Source organism: Thamnophis elegans, chromosome 2 (assembly GCF_009769535.1).
Source record: "Thamnophis elegans isolate rThaEle1 chromosome 2, rThaEle1.pri, whole genome shotgun sequence".
Taxonomy (NCBI): Eukaryota; Metazoa; Chordata; class Lepidosauria; order Squamata; family Colubridae; genus Thamnophis; species Thamnophis elegans.
Window position 1 is genome coordinate 66687715 of NC_045542.1, and position 17833 is coordinate 66705547.

At 37.6% G+C, this 17833-nt stretch overlaps 1 protein-coding gene across 1 annotated transcript in view; it reads left to right on the forward strand.

Moving 5' to 3' along the window:
• Positions 1–1911: 1911 nt before the first annotated feature.
• CACNA1A (calcium voltage-gated channel subunit alpha1 A) overlaps positions 1912–17833 on the forward strand; it is a 208622-nt gene continuing 192700 nt past the window's right edge. Inside the window, 2 exon segments of the mRNA XM_032239034.1 lie at positions 1912–2004; positions 5191–5330. Of these exon segments, the coding sequence (XP_032094925.1) occupies positions 1912–2004; positions 5191–5330 (233 nt within the window).

Sequence of the window (17833 nt, forward strand, 5' to 3'; positions counted from 1 at the left end):
GCTTCTTAGCTACTTTTTAGCTTTTAGGAACCTTTGGACCAACCAGTCTGAACATACCAAATGAGTTCCCTTCAATTCTTGGAGAAAGAAGTTTTAAATACAAGTTTAAGCATATTTTTTAATTTAAAAAAAAACAGAAAAAATGTAATCAGAACTTTGATTTTGAAAAGTTAGACTAAGATCCTGATGGATTTGAAATCAGATTTTGGAATTAATTAAAAAAATTTTTTTAATTCTCTTAAAAATATAAAAAAAGAATATATAAAGAAATGATTTCATACACACATACACACTGTATATATATGAATGATCAAGAAGCCATTTCTTAGGTATGAACAGAGGTGGTATTCTACCGGTTCTGACCGGTTAACCCGAACCAGTAGTGGAAATGGCAGGTGGCTCTAGGGCATCTCATTTAGGCCCTTTTTAAGGCAAAATGCATGCACGGAAGGTGGAGCGTACACACGCACTCACATTTGCGAACCGGTAGGGAAGGTAAGTAAATATCACCCATATGTATGAACATATATAAGAACATACATATACCCATATACATAGGAAATGAAATCATAGCAGGAATAGGAGTTTACGAATCCTTTTCTAACCTTATTGGGTGTACTGGGCTACCTGCTATGATATTTATTCTCTCTAAAACAGTAATAGTGAGACAGATTCTTCTGATCATCTAAATGCTGTCAAAAGAGATTGAGGATAAATACAAATAATCTAGATCAGCTTCAACATTTAATACTGCAATTGTGAAGACGAATCATTTGCTAGTCCCTTAAGCTTTCTCTCGATTACTGTTAATAAAGAATTTCTAATATGAGAAGTCTACTTTTTAAAATATGCATTGGTATCTACATAAAGAAGAAGGCATGAGAAGACATTACTGTTATTCCTACAGTGATATCTAGGATATTCAAATAGAGTATAGATTATTTCCATATCTTCATATTCTCTATAAATTGACTTCAAGCCAAATTATAATTTGGAGTAGATAATTATGCTAGTTCTCTCCCTCCCTCCCTCCTTTCCTCCCCCTCTTCTGCTATCATTACCTGTTAATGCTTGGGTAAAGGGCAATGATCTCCAGAAAAGCAAGATCTAATAAGTTTTAAAGGGTTGTTTCACCTGGTGCTTTTTTAGCTGTACATAAAAATAATATAAAATGTGACTGTAAGGAACAGATCAGGTATCGCACAGTATTAGCTACAGCACATTAAAAGATTCAGGGCAATTTTCAGTTTGTTGCTATATAATAATGTGCAATGACCTTAAGCTGTAATTATTCCATAGCAATTTCTGCAGGAAGCTAAGTGCAGCTTTCTCAGAATTTGTGTGTTGGAACAGGTAGTAGTATTTCTTCGTAGTTGGATGCAGTGACTTTAGTTCACCAAGCTTAATGTCCATTAGGCTGTTCTTATACAATACTTTTCCATGTCAGTAAATCAAGAGGAAAATATGATATGACCATGCTTCCCACACAGTGCTACAGATAAAAAATCAATATGCAATTCTTCTATATTATTCTTAACGGATTTTATGTGTAAGGGGAAAAAAATCAAGCATGGGAAAACACATGAGGATCAAAAGTGGGAAATGATATGATCAGGTGCCTAATAAAAGTCTCTAAATGAATTATGATGATAGCACAATGAAATACATATCCAGACACATTCAGAAAGTCAGAAATTTGATTTTAAAATGCGTCTTTTTGATACTAAACCTCTAAGCTAAATGCTAAATGCTAAGCTACATTTTTAGAATCCATTGATAGGTATGGAATTCATAATAGAATATATTGGCATAAGAAGTGGGTGATACTGAGAATACTCCTTTTTTGATCATGCCTAAAAATCCACTTGTCTATCAGTCTTTCCTTAACCCTGCCTTACTCCTTTTGAATACATGATTTTAGCAACTATCATAGCAAACTGCATTGTCCTTGCTCTGGAGCAACATCTACCTGATGGAGACAAGACACCAATGTCAGAACGATTGGTGAGTATAATTCTTATCTTCTTAAACTCTACTGTAGAAAGCAAAATTTTCTGGCTCTCTGGAGGGCCATTTTCAGTAGTTTGAAGCTCTACAACATGTGATTTGAGATCCCCATTTACAGCTTTAACGTGACATTATGGATGGATTCCTACAAAATAAATGATACAATTATATATTCAAAATGGAATACATGGAGGAATTGAATTTAAGATTAAAGATGTGTCCAGAATGTTTGAGGAACTTATATTAAGTTTATTGCTAAGGTTGGGAAAAGGGAGATGCAGTGTTCTTTAGATATTTTTCTCTAGATCCAGGATTTTCTATTCCTGACATTGCCAGGTATGCTATAGAGATGACCTAGGGATCCTTGGTAAATTGGCTACTCTTTGTCTGCAGTAATCCATTCTAAATTCCTAGATCTAATCTTGGTATTGGCTCTTTTTTACTTGTTTGAGTTAGATGATTTCCACCTTCATAAATCAGGATTTGGGTTTGGAAGAAGTTGGGGGTTCATGGCCTCCATAGTGATCATGCATTTGCCTCAGTAATCTCTGGGCCAATACATTGTGGCAGTCTAGTGTTGTTGTTTTTTGGAGTAGTTCAATTTCCCAGTAGTTTTACAGGAAAGTGGGGAGGATGTGGAGCCCTAAAGGAAGTGTTTTTCTGTCATGAGCTTCATATTTAGAAAAAGTTATCTAGGAAAGAAGGCTTGGCCCACCTCTTTTGATCTTCAGAAGCAGTTCATATGGAATGCTTTCCAATAATTTTATTAAATAATTAGATAATGCAATAGAAATGCCCCTATTTGGTATTTCATTATTTTTACTTTTACTCTTGAATGCACGTTTTGTATTTAGTGTGTGTTGTTATCTTTTACATACCACCAAGAGTTGTATGATTGTGGCGGGAATAAAATAAAAGGGGAAGGAACAGAACAGAACATATAAATGCTAGGTGCAACGTCACCCAGCCAGGAGTAATATGCTGTGTACAAGAAAGGCCCTGTTGGCCCCAATCAATGGAGCTGGTTCAGTCTATGATTGGACCTGCCATTTGAAAGCCCCATCAACCCAAGACAGGCTTGGATCACTCAGAGCATAGCAGTGGAGACAAGAAGCCTTAGTCTCTTCATTTTTGTGCTCTTATTCAGCTGCATAGCCTTCTTCAGTTGGCATCTCTGCTTAGGAGTGCCCTAGTTTTCTGGTCTGAACACAGCTGTGTACACTGCAGCCTCTTTTCATCAGCTCTGGCCCTATGTCAAGGTCTTCCCCCTTTTCATCAGGTTCAGTAAAATTGCCCTATCTTTTGATGAAATTATCTTTCTTCGTGAACATCATCCATCATGTGGAACCAGAGTTGCCAACTAAAAATTTCTGGTATATAGTTAGGAATAGAGCCAAAACCGAAATGCAGTAGTTGCTTGCTTTCCAATGTCAAAGTATAGTACTGCCTAATGAAGTCTACATAAGAATTGTCCATGAAGTGAAAATGTACCAATTTTCAAGCAAAAGTTTCAAGGAGATTTTGGTCCACTTTCATTGTACTAATCTATTGACAAGCATCTTCAAGTAATCCTCAATTTATGGTCCTTTGTTTACAACTGCCTGAAAACATGTTGGCCTCAGTGTGCTTTATGGCCTTTCCGCATTGCAAAATCTTGCAGCACCACCTCCTAGAGTCACGTGATTGCGATCTGAGTATTTGGCAACCTGTTCACACTTATGATTGGTTGCCAAATACCCTGCCACCAATCATATGATTATTATTTGCAATCTTATTTGCCAACTTCCACAGAATGTCAGTGTGGAAACTGGCAGGGGAGGTTGCAAGTGCTACAACCTGCCTAGGGAACTCCCTCTCGCTCTGGGGCTTGCCTGGAAGAGCTGTTTGCTGAGAGGAACTGAATGCCTTCTAAGGATGCAGAAACAGACAAAATCCTGAAAATTTCAGCTTCATTCCTGCACTGTACAGAAGGAGTTTGCCCTTGTGCATGGAGGCCAGTGAGCTTCTTCCATGGGGTGCATTAATGGAGCCCAAATTGTGAAGATTCCAGTTTCATTTCCGCATCCTGCCGAAGGAGTACTCTTTCTGTGCATGGAGGAGGGAAGCTAAGATCCTTCAGCAGGCAACTCTTTCAGCCAGCCCCTAGAGATGAGAGGAAACCAAAATCCAAGCAAGGTAAGGAGTATGGGGTAATTCAAGCAGGTGGGGGAGGCCCTGAGTAGGCTGCATTTGTGTGTCTCTTTGCACAGGAACTGAAGATCAGAACTGGATTTCAGCTAGGAGAGTTTCAACTCCTGAGCAGAGAGGCAGCATAGTAAGAAAAGGAGCACTGAATGCCTGGGGTGGATGGGGGGAGGCATGGTGCAGGCTACACACAAGTGTCTCTCCACTCAATGTCTGAAAAATCTTGCTTGGATTTTAGCTCCAAAGAGAAGCCTCCCAGGGTCTTCCCCAATCCCTTGGGACACTGTGAATGGAGAGATTGTGATTGTTCAGCAAAGCAGTCGTGTGAGCTTCTCACTTAACAACTGCTTTGCTTTAGGACTAAGATTCCAGTCCTAATTGTGGTCATAAGTCGAGGACTACTTGTAGTGAGTGAAGAAATACATATATGATCATGTGATATGATTATTTTTCTCCCAATGGTCTTTTAATCCCCACTATGGTAAATGGTGCCAATCTTTTATAAACATAATTTTCAATAGAAGCCTATGTTAATGTAATTGATTGATTTTAAACGGATTTGAAAGACCGGCCTACCCATGTTTGCAAAGTAGGATAAAAATGTTTAGAATATTTTCATGCCCAGCTAGGTGTAAACAGAAGGTAAGATCCTGGTGAGCCATTCTCACTATGGTTTCCTTGGTAATTGTATGCCAGTCATATTACCAGTTGGGGCCCAAAATTAATTCTCTAGTGTCCTTTAGATATTTTGGACTCTTCAGTCCCAGTTACAGTAAACAATAGCAAGGATGTCCACAGGTGGTAGGGGGGAGGGAGAAATCAAGCTATAACTCTCACATACATATACACAGACACACACACAGACTCACACACACACACACACACAAACACACACCTCTGTTTTGGGCTTAATGAAAATAATATGGGGTGGGAATTGGTCTTTGAAGCAAATATGGAGTAAAATGTAGTCACTAATATTTTTTACATAATCTTTTCTAGGATGACACTGAACCATACTTCATTGGAATATTTTGTTTTGAGGCTGGAATTAAAATTATTGCCTTAGGATTTGCTTTCCACAAGGGATCCTACCTAAGGAATGGGTGGAATGTGATGGATTTTGTGGTGGTTCTCACAGGGTGAGTAGCTGATTTCTTAATTGCTATCTGTTCTTAATATTTGCATGCTAGTTCTCATTAATAGTCACTGACCAATGACTAGACCAGGAAGAAGATCTGAAAATCATTGGCTTTGTTGCAGCAGAAGAGGAATATCTAGTCTGAAAAGCAGAGATTACTTCGCCTTAATCTTCTGATTTAAATTTATGTAATATATAAATCATAGAATTTTTAATGTATCTATGCTGATTACAACCAGTTAACATGGTTTCGGTATGCTGAATGCTGACTCAGCTGTTTTGGCCAAGTTATTATTTACTACTAGCATCACCACACAAAAATTGAATATATGATTTATATAAAATCATTACTTAACTCAGTAAATTACAATTTAATCTCAGTGTGCCTTACTATGCGTCGCTGCTTGTATATCACACATTTGTAGACCTGTTAAAAATAGTTACAGAATATGTTCTGGAAATGGGAGATGCATATAGCCAACCAATAATAACCAGTTAAGTACCTCCTATAACTGGTATTTATGTAGTATAAATAGTCTATGTATTCCTTTTTTGGCTATTTGTATTCTGTTTGTAATAGAACTTTCCCTCCACTTGGCTCAAATTATTTTGAAAATTTGTAGGGCCAGTATAGAAAAAGTTGTATCTTTCATATAACTGTTGTGATGCTGTTTCAAAATTTCTTTTCTGTTGTTAAAATCCTGCTGTAGACTTCAATCTTATAAAAATAGGCAGAAAATTAACAGTGTTCTTTAATACATACCAAGCTGGTGTTGCCTTGCCTTTTTCACGTGCCAATTTTTATATATGAAATTTTTGCGCATTGTGCTGTTTTTAATAGTATAACTTTGAGAATGGTGCATGAACATGGCATTCTGAATCTATATGTGTAACAGGTACATCATGTCTGTAGTGCAACATCTTCTCACTTTGCTAGTTTGCAGCAGGACTTGTGTTATGGTGCTTCACAGCCTGCTAGCAATTTCTTGAGAACAAAAAGTCCTTTCTCTGAGCAAAGACCTTCGTTTACTGAGCATTCTTGAGATGAACACATATTCTGCAGAGATGAGCATACAAGTTAAACAACTTGCAATTTAGAATGACTGTGCTTTGCTGCTGCTGCCTATTCATTTCCATCATGTTTTGTTACAGTAGTAATGTATTTTACTTCTAGAGTTTCATCTGGTGGTGGGGGTGGGGATGGTATCTCAAGGTATGGTAAAAAAAGTCAAGAAACTGCCATGATGAAGATGACCATCCTCTTGTTACTTTTTTTTTTACTATTTTCTCTGAACATTCCTGCCTAGTAGCTTGCTATATATAATTAGTGGTTTGACTGCAGGGATAGTCTAACTTAAAAAAATATATTCCTAGTTAAGTTGCGTTATATTAGAAGAAAAAATAGAAATATTTTCTTTCTTCTGAAACAAAAGTAACACTAACTTTGATCAAGGGAAATCAAGTCCAAATGTCATTTCAATTAGGAAACTGATAGAATATTTAGTTTTGAGAAAATTATACATCATCAACTAAGTCCCTAAATATTTGAGATTAAAATAAAATAAAATTAATAATGCCATTTAACACAAATGCTGGTATAACAAAGGTACGTAATAATGTCATAAGTTCTAATTTTTGGAAGACATACTCAAGGCAAGTTTTCTACTATATGGAATTCTCTTTCTGCTCTGGGTTTATTCTTTCTCCAGATGTTTTTTCTTTCTTCTTCATAGTGTTTGCAGATTTGTAATTTACAGTATACCAGAAAGCTTTCAGAAGCAAGAGTTTCAAAATGTTTTTTTTCTCCTCAGATTGATGTCCTTAAGGAAATCTTGTTAAGCAAATCTTGTGAAATCTATTTACTCATTTTTCCAACATGTTAATTTGTATATTCTTTTTAAGACATGTTCTTGAATTCTAGAATTTCATTTTGAATAATATTTGGAATGTTGTTGTATCTTGGACCATGATGGTTTAGGAAGGTGCAGTATATGCTCTTTACAGTATATGCTCTTGAAAATTGCATACTGAAATGGTAGATTTCCATAAAGGAAGTTATGGCAATATGGCACTTTGTACAACAGAGATAAAATGAATATAATATTTTAGTCTTTTTCCATTAAAGATTAGAATCGGACCTTGAAGGGAGAATGTTTGTATTAGTGATTATATAGTTGATAGCAGTTTTCTGGTAACTTCATTTATATGAAAGTATTTATCTTTTGATTTGTTTATTTATATATAATAAAGAATAAAATAGACCAATAAATAAATACATATAGAAACCATAAACTCCTTCATGATTAGCATCACGAAACAGAAGACTATAGTGTTAAGCAATTTACCACAATGCCTTAACAAGATGATTTAAGATTACATCTGAACACTGCAGAGGTGTTCAGATGTAACCTGAGCCCTAAATCTTCATGTTTTGTGTTTTGTTTTACTGAAAAGTTATTCCAGATGTACTGCATGTGTGCCTTTAAGGATAAAAAATGCAGCAGTCCTCTGAACATTTTCCTTAAATAAACTTCATGTTTATTAGGATGTGTTAATGCAAATATATTACCGCCCTATTGCAATGTTCTAGAAGTGAGCTATGTGTCTTTTAGACTTTAGACATGCTCTATCTGTTTAGTTCAAGATTTCTTGAACTAAGCCAGTTCAAATGCAAGTTAGGATGATCATGTGTTGCAATATTACTTGATCGCCACCGTTACCATCTACTTAAAATGCCACTGCCTGCTGCATTCCTCACAGGATGCAGCTTCTTAGTATGCCAGGCCATATTTTTTCTTGATTAGGGAGTCTTCCCTGCATTATTACTTAAAGGAGCTTTCTAGTTTCTATACGTGTCCGGAATGCCAGGCAGCCTTTCTACACAGCCTGAATAGTGAAAAGAGAAAGAGGTTTCCTTTTATTCTGGGAAGTAGCTGGACAAGCACACTAGCAGACCTCGGGTTTGAAGACAAATTGTAATAACTGGTTCTTGAAAAAAACAATTTATTCTTCTCTAGTTATCACTAGCATGTCAAAATAGTAAATGTAATATAAAAAAATTAAGTATTCCGTTCCTCTCTCAAAATTAATTATTTTAGTTCAATGTTTATATAACCCAGCAGTTACTCTCACAGATTCCAATATATGTAAATTATATACTTCTTTTACTCCAATTTGATTTAACTATATTAGTATAAAGAAACTGTCCCTTCTTGTTTGTGGCACAGCGTTATTGCGGCATAAATGCTCATAGACCTGGAAAATGGATTTGATTCAGGGTAAGAATCTGAAACTCAATATTTAAAAGAAATGCAAAAAATTCTAGAACCTTTTAGTAACAATTCCAACTGTATTCCCATTCATTGCTGCATTCTTTAAACCAGCCTGCCCGCTGTACAGTTAAACACTTACTGGATCATAGCAATCATCTAAATCCAGAGATCTTATAGTCTTTATTAAATAACCGTAAGGCATCAACTACTTCTGTGGGAGTCTGTTCTTCTGTGAAGATCTTCCTTACAGATTAGGTCAAAGCTGGTGAGACATGCGTCAATATTTCATGCCCTCGGTGCAATTTATAAATTAACCTTTTAAGAGAAACCATGTCCCTGAACTCAGAAAATATGAAGCTGAAGATACCAATTAAAAATAAGCAACTGTTTATTTTATTCACTGTTCTAAAGCCTGCAGCGTTCTGTCATTCGAGGTCAGAATTATAAGGGAGAACGGATAAAATAGTTCTATGCTGCATTTGCAATCCTTTGTTCGGGTTTGGTTGTCACAATACAGCAGGGATGTTGAAAGGGTGTAGTGAAGGACAACAAAGATGGTGAAAGGTGTGAAGACTAAATCCTATGAAGAACAGCTAAAGAAGCAGGGAATTTTTAGCCTAAAGAAGAGAAGGCTTCCAAGGTCCCTTCCAACCTGTGACTGCAGACAACCAAGATAATTACACAAGTTTCCAACATATTTTTTAGTTCTTTTTATCTTAGATTTTATTTCTATTTCAAACTGATTAAGATAGCTTCTCTTCTATTGAACTAATATGAGTATGGAGTGGTTGCTTTAGTATCAGTCTTTTAAGATTTTTTTTTGCCTCTGTCTTTGATCCTCTCTTTTTGATGACATACTGGTACCTCAGAATAAAATTGGGAATATTTTTACTGAGGAAAGCATTGCCATGTAGAGAAATCTACCAACAGCTGTAGTACGGCCAGGTCCCTTAACTTTCTTTTCTCTTTCCCCACTTATTTCTTGTCCCCATTTGTTTTTGATTTCCAGGGGGGGGGGGGGAATCAGTGTTAATATTGTGTAGGAAAGGAAAAACAATTCTTCCAAGAAGTCTGAAAGTTGAATGTAACTCCTTTAGGTGCAGTTCTGTCTACTCTGCTTTATATTGTAGATTTTCAACCAATAGTCCATGACCCCCCCATTGAATCACTTGCCAAATATAAATGTTACGACACTTTTGTATTTTATTCTAGCAACCACTGATTAGAAAAAGTAGAGCAGGGAGCAAAAAGAAAAAGACGCAGAGATTAAAACAGTAGAGGAAAAACCTGGATTAAATATGAGTCTGAAGGTCATGCCTTAGATGTTTACCTATCTGCTGTTCAGGCTATTCATAGAATATTGAAGTAAAATATTATAAATTCTTAAACATTAAACTCGGTGATTTTAACAACCTTTATAATATATTTAGGTGACAGCCCTACACACGGATCAAGTTTCAGAATTTAAGCCAGTACATCAGGGTTCTACTTCACAAGCTATCTGAATCTATTCTACCTCAACGAATAGAAGACATAAAGCAATATCAAAAGTGCTTGATAAGAAATGTTGCCCTAAAGGCCGCAGAGGATTTCTGTATCTTTGTAGTTGAAAGGAATTATTTGGCTCCTGTATGAGTAAATTATTATTTTAGGATTTGTCACAGGAAGAGGTAAAATGTCAAAGAAAAAAGGCATTATTGATAGACTTAGGAAGCATTCCTGCTTTGTAAAACAATAAAATAAATTAATTTCATAATTGAATAAACTGGATGACAGAGACCTTATATCTGCTTGTAGCTCTATTATAATAACTATCAATTATTAAGCTACAGAGAATTAGTACTACCAACAAACGGGTAATGGAAATTAAATGGAATTAGCTTCAAACATAAGAAATGACCACGTGCTAGGGGTGGATGAACTGGTGGAATAAAATATATAGAAAAAGCATACTTTTGAAAAAATGTAAGAAAAATCTCAAAACAAAAGAAAAAGAAAAATTACAAAGTAATAATATAACAATGTTAATATAAAACACTCTTTCAAAATAGTACAGCAAGAATCAATAGAAACAGAATCTCATAAAAATTCCATTGTCAAAACCTGATCCAAACAAATTAACTTAGAACTACTGAAAGTTAAAAAAGAAGAAAATACGTGAATTAGATCTGATAGCTCATCCCATTCAGGAAGATGTTAGTAAAAACCAAATTCATAGTTGCCCTTATTCTCACTTGTATGTAACTATTCTCTAAAATAGTGTTCAGCCTACAAAATGCAAGCAGTGAGGAAGCACAATTCATATATGCAGCCACTGGTAATAAGTAACTTAAAAATGAGGGGTTCTTGGTGCTCTCTGAGCTTGCCTATTTTCTTGCAGATGTTTCATAACCCTAACTAGGTAACACCATCAATGCACTACCTAGTTTGGGTAATGAAACATCTGCAAGAAAACAAGCAGGCTAGGAGAGCACCAAGAAACCCTCATTTCAACCCTAAACTACAAATATTCTCCTTTATTGATACTTAAAAATGAGTTTTCCATTCCTAGGTATGTTAAATGTTTTGGATAATCAGGGAGGTAAACAAATGAAATATTTATTATGTTTGAGCATTTGGGTCTAATACTTGCTCTTTTTCTTTTTTGTTATTTTTTTATCCCGCTTAGATCAGGACTAGAATTCACAGTATCCTAGTTTTTAGCCTGGTGCTTTAATTACTAGACAAAACTGGCTCTGCTTTTTTATTTCTATTGCTTCAGGAAAGAAAAAAGAAGAGAAAGCAAAAATACCAATTTAGCTTTTAATCATAGCATTAAACTTTGATCACATGGAATAACATTAATCATTGTTTACATTAATACAGAGGCAATTCTTGAGCAGAGAATGAGTGCATATAATCAGTCTAAGACTGACTGAAAAATTCAGGGGCCCCTTATCTTTCCTTCTAAAAAGCCCCCTTTATCTTTCTGCTATACACCATACGCAATAACTTCTTTGTATAAGGAGAAATTTGAAGATTTCAGTACAGGTTGACCTCTACTTACAACCATAATTAACCTGATAATTATGCTCATCAATTGTGGCAGTCATTAAATGGGTCATTATGTGTCTGTGTCCAATTTTATGATCTTTTTGCAATAGTTGTTAGGCCACTAAGTGAACCCATTGTATTCGGGGTGGTGGTGATTTACTAGAAACTGGAAGTAAACACCAGAAACCAACAACAACAAATGGGGTCACATAATTGTGGGATGCTGCAAATGGCCACAAATGCAAGTTGGTTTCCAAGTGCCCAAAATTCAGTCACGTGTCTAGTGGTAATGGTATGGCTGTCAGAACTTTGGAACTGGGTCATAAGAAGAAATGAAGTTCTGAAGAAATCTGTTGTAACTTTAAATGTCACTAAACAATAACTTATTAAGTGAGGGCTAGTTGTACATAATTTAAGATCTTGTTTCTTATATTTATATTACTCTTATTCTAAAAATATATTAACACATTTATGAACATTGAACAAAAGGATACAATTGTCCATATTGTATGTGTTAGTGGCACCTTATTAGCATCCTGAAGTCAACAATCCTCTTATCTGGATGTCTGGGAAATACGAAAATTCTTTTGTTTGGTTAATCTCACGATAAAATACAGATTTGCTGTTATTTAAGACCTCATTCATTCATTTTCAAAGCCATCACTCCTTGATGGTTCTGGAAAATTTAAAGATAAAAAAAAACCTAAATTCATAAAAAAATATTTTGGCTGCCCATAAGGACAGAACATTCAGCTGTAGACAAAGCATAAGTAAAGATGGTCCCTCTTCCAAGTCCTGGAAGAGATACCATTTTTTAGATACTTTTTAAATTAGAATGTCCCATATTTGTTGATTTCAAAGTTGTTACAAATAATTAAAATACAAATAACTCAGCAATATTCTTTAACTGTTTAGTTAAAAAACACTTAGGTTTACAGACTCCAAACATATTTTAGTGTTTATTTTAAAAAGCATAAAACTGATAATAAATTAAGATCTTAGATGCAGCTAATATTTCTAAGTTTTTATTGAATATAATACTGTTCTGTTTTTGCTCCAAAGAAAGGGGAACCCTGATTTTAAAAATAGGATCTATAATAAATAAATCTGAAAATCACAAGAAAGTACTTTGGAGAAAAAACAGCAAGGAGATGGGTAAATTGCTTGCCAGTTAAGCATAAAAATATAATGATATATCCTGTTTCCCTGAAAATAAGACCTACCCCAAAAATAAGCCCTAGCATGTTTTTACATGTGTGCCTAATATAAGCCTTACCCCCAAAACAAGTCCTACTTAAGATCCTGCATAACTGGCGACCCACTCATTCCATCTGGTTGCTTGCAGTGCGCAGCCACAAAGTGGGATGGTGGTGGAGCTGTCCCTCATGCCCCATACTGGTTCACTTTAGGACCCCTGCAGCAAGGCCATCCATGCCCCAACATCTGCCTCACAGCAGTAGCACTAGCAACCAGCAGCAGGAGCCCACATGCCTACTTCTCTGCTTACTGATGGCCGCAATGATGCTGGAGGCCGAGTGGTGTGCTAGTGCCATAGTTGCGAGGCAAGTGTTGAGACATGGATGGCCTGGTTGTGGTGGCCCTGAGGTAAGCTGGTATGTGGGGCAACTCCACCCACCTTGCCTCGTGATTGCAGCACTGTTACGTTGTTCATCCTCCTGCTCTGTTGTGGCCGCAAGCAGAAGAAGTGGGCTGATGGCCACGCGGAGTCCTACTGGATGGGGCTGCTGGTGCCATGGCCATGAGGCGAGGCAGGTGTTGTGGTGTGGGTAGCCTGGCTGTGGGGACTTGAGGTATCCGGTGCAGGGCATGTGGGGCAGCTCCATTTCCCCTGCCTTGCGGTGGCGCTGGCACGTCATGTGGCCTCCTGCCCGACTGAGCAAGCATAAGTAGGCCTCCCATACATGGGGGGAAAATAATACACCCCTAAAAATAAGCCCTTATTTTGGCACCCAAAATAAAAATAAGACCAGGACTTATTTTGGGGGAAACACGGGTAACAAGATGCCCTTAATTTGGGAAAGAATTGGGTCTGATACTTGCTACCATACCAACTGGGTCCATAGAACAGGTAATCATCGACTTTAAAAAGTTCACTTAGTGACTGTTCAAAGTTACAACATCACTGAAAAAAGTGACTTGTGACTGTTTTTCACAGTTATGACCTTTGCAACATCCTCATAATCGTGTGATCAAAATTCAGATGTTTGGCACCTGGTTCATATTTACTGTATGATGGTTGCAGACTCCCAAGGTCACCTTTTGCAACCTTTTGACAAGCAAAGTCAATGGGGAAGCCAGACTCACTTAACAACTGGGTTTTTAACTTTACAACCACAGTGATTTTTCTTAACAATTGTAACAAGAGATGTTGTAAAATGGAGCAAAACTCGCTTAACAAATATCTCACTTAACAACAGAAATTTTGGGCTCAATTGTGGTTGTAAGTCGAGGACTATCTGTATTCTGTTTTCTCATCCTTCTCGTACACTTTTTTCCCTTTAGCTTTGGGTTTACTTAAGAATTTTACTGGCCAATTTTAGTTTTCCCAAAGCAATATTCTGCGTGTAACTGATTAATTGATTATGTGCTGTCAGATTGGCATTAACACTGGCCAGATAGATGGATTTTCTCCAGGAAGATTTATCTCTAACATGGTCCTTTGGGTCTTCTAATTGTACACTCATCACTGCTGTAATTGAATGACATGTAGGGTGCCTCAGTGCTCACACAGTCACCTTGACTATGTAACATAGACTTACCCATGAAGGGTTTGAGCTAAGTACTTTATTATTTTCTACAGGAATCTCCCCAGACTGGCAGCTTTCTCTTGAGACCAAAGAGAAAAGGCTCCAAGGAACTTGGGATGGGGGTTCTAGCTCTTTTGTAGTTACACAGTGACTCCAGATTAACTTTGCACTTGAGCCCTCCTCCCCGCCAAGCTGGCTGCTTCCCAGCAAACTTCCAGGTGAGGTCCGCTCTTGGTTTGGGGTCAAGTATCATTATCATGCTGTAAATCTCAACTCTGGACAATTGATGCTGTCAAGGTGTGCCCCAGTCCCAATATTTTGTGGGGGTCTGCATGGGAAGCAGCAGGTTCAAGCACAACTCTCTTCAAGATCAAGAGCTATGGGTATTTTACCTCATTCCTTTTCAGGATCCAGATTTCAGCATCTGAACCCCCCTTTCTCCTGCGTTTTTGATTTTCTAGACATATTTTGCCAAGATATTGATATACATTTTTATTAGTTACCTTGATTTATTGCTATGTTATGTCAGGAAATGCATGTGGAGTTGGATTTTCTTCTTTGTCTAGATTCCTAGGCTACTCAATCTTGGCAGTGTATAATCTTTACCTACTTCCCTTGAGGTGGAGTATTGGACCTGGTGAGAAGACCGCATGTCCCACTTCAGATAGGAATTCTGGATAGCTGGTTCAGAGAATTAATAGCTGCTAGATAATCTCCTTTCTCTCCTTTGACAGAGGGAGCAGGCCATTTTAGCATTTAAAATAGTGCCTATTGTGTCATAGACACCATGGTGGCTGAATGCGTTCTTCTCTTTGTTGATCTGGATACAGGTAGACCAGAGTAAGAAACAAATTTAATAGGGGTCTGAAACTAATTTTAGTAGAACAGCTATAGTTACAGAATCCTGCAAGACTAAATATGTTCCCCTCCTCTCTCATATTATTAGGCAGGGCCCTGTTTGAGATATTTTCTTAAGTTTGCTTCTTAAAATAGGCTTAAGCATGCTTATTTGCTGCTTTCCCACTATCCTTCAAGGTCATTCTCTGTGCCCTCTACATCCAGGTCCCTAAGGGTCTGCATTGTGCTTTGGATGTTCTTTTTTCTGGTTCAGTCAATGCAGATCAAATATTGTACGTAGGTTGCCTAGATAGGCGTACTCGTATATTCCCTGTGATCTGAGTTGCCCTCGAAATACAGAATACAGGTAGTCCTTGACAACCATTCATTTAGTGATTGCTTGAAGTTACAACAGCACTGGAAAAAGTGATTTATTACTCTTTTTCATACTTTTGGCTGTTGCACCATCCCAACAGTCACGTGATCAAAATTCGGACTTGGTAACTGCCTCGTACTTATGATGGTTTCAGAGTCCCGGGGTCATGTGATCACGTTTGCGACCTTCTGATAAGCAAAGTCAATGGGGAAGCTAGATTCGCTTAACAGCTGTGTTATTAACTTCATAACTGCAGTGATTCACTTAACAACTGTGGCAAGAAAGGTGGTAAAATGGGGTAAAACTCACTTAACAACTGTCTTGCTTAGAAATGGAAATTTGGGGCTCAGTTGTGATTTTAAATTGAGGACTGCCTGTACAGAATAAAGTGTTGGAAGGGACCTTGGAGGTCTTTTGTCCAATCCCCTGGCGAAGCAGTGGAGGACAGATATTGTCTTACCATTTTCTTGCCTATTTTGACTTGTATTCTGGAAGTTGACAACCAAATGGTAGAACCCGACATCGGGGACCCTGGTTTTCAGTCTCAGGAATTTCCTATGGGATGGGTAGATTGAGATGCATAGATCGATGTCCTGTTAAGCCCATTGAGGCCAGGGCACCTTTTTTTTCTGGAACCACTTTATGATCGATCTCAGAGTTTTCAGGCAGATTTTTAAATATTTCATATGGTAATTCATTTGTTTCAGTTAAAAAAATGGTTTGGGTTTTTTTATGTAATAATGAGCAACATCGAATATGATCTATATACACTTTTGCATTATGCAACCTGTTCAGCTTCATTCACACTCAGAAAGTGGTTTATGGCCTTTTTGATTGATTGCTACCTTGTATGATCTGGAATGGATCAAAGTCATCTTGCCAAAGTGAATTCTATGGAGTATATGGAAGATTGTCTTTGGATTCATGTGTCTGATATTATCTGAATTCCTAGATGAATCAATATTGTTAGCCTCTTGTCTATAGAGAGACAGGCTATGAGAGAGGCTATGAGAGTAATTGGTGTTGGTACCATACCTTTTGCTACTGGGGGAAGATGTTACCCCTGGATTGTTTTATGGTTCTTGCTCATTCCCTCAAAATCTGTGTCTATAGTCCAGAGAACTGCTTTGGGTGCAACAAGGGAAAAATGGATGGGGTAGCCTGCTACCCTTGCCCTTTTTATTTTGAAGCCTTAGAGACAATCTTTGTCTTCATTTTGAATTTGAAGCCATCTAGGTTCTCTCCAAACAGTTTGCTAGCCTTGAAGAAACCTGGAACAAGGGTCCACATTCTGTTCCTTCATGATGGTTCAAAACTGATGTTATCCAGGTTGGTATTTGCCATGAACGGAATAGGTGGTGGTAGCTTGCTCATAGCTTGTGTGAGATTTCTATGATCTGGTAGAATGATTTGGAATAGATGTCTGGACCATAGGATCAAAAACCAATTTTGTTGTACTTATTTTGTACAATGACAATAAAGGCTATACTACAAAATCACAGCAAGTGGATATGGAAAGAAAAGCCTGTCTTCCAGTCCATTAAGATCCCCCGGTTGTCTGGAGTATGAAATGTTGAGGGGTTATTTACTGGCAAAGCCAGTTGAGCAAATTGCAGACCACTGTTCTCTTGGCAAAGAATAAGATTCCCACCAGGGGTGGGTTTCAATTTTTTTTTACTACCGGTTAGGTGATTGAGTGGGTGTCGCCAATTTGACATCACTCACCAAGCCATGCCCACCAAAATGGTGGGAAAAAGTTTTGACGGGAGGTGGGGCTAAGGGAGCACCTGCAAACTACCCAGTAAGAAAATAGAGTTTTCGTCCTCCCCAGCCCTCAGGAACATTCTGCAGGCTTCAGCATGGCTGAGAGAAGGGGAAAACACCCCTGTTTTTGCAAAATTGGGGGCTTTTTTCCCTTCCCCCAATCCTGCTGAAGCCTGCAGAGTGCTTCTGGAGGCTGGGAGAAGGGAAAAATGCCACCACTCACCCCTCATTCAACCTGCTGCTCAACCTCCCTCCCACCTTCACCCAAAGCCTCATGCCGCACCAGGAGGCTGAAGTTGGAATTTCTTTTCCCCCCTGTTGTGTACTTGGCAACAGGACTATTTCTCCCTGCCTCCTTTTCCAGCCAAAAAACATGCCAGCAACAGCAGTGGCGACTGAGAAAACCAGGCTGCCATTACTACCGGTTTGGAAAGGTACGCCAGATTTTTACTAC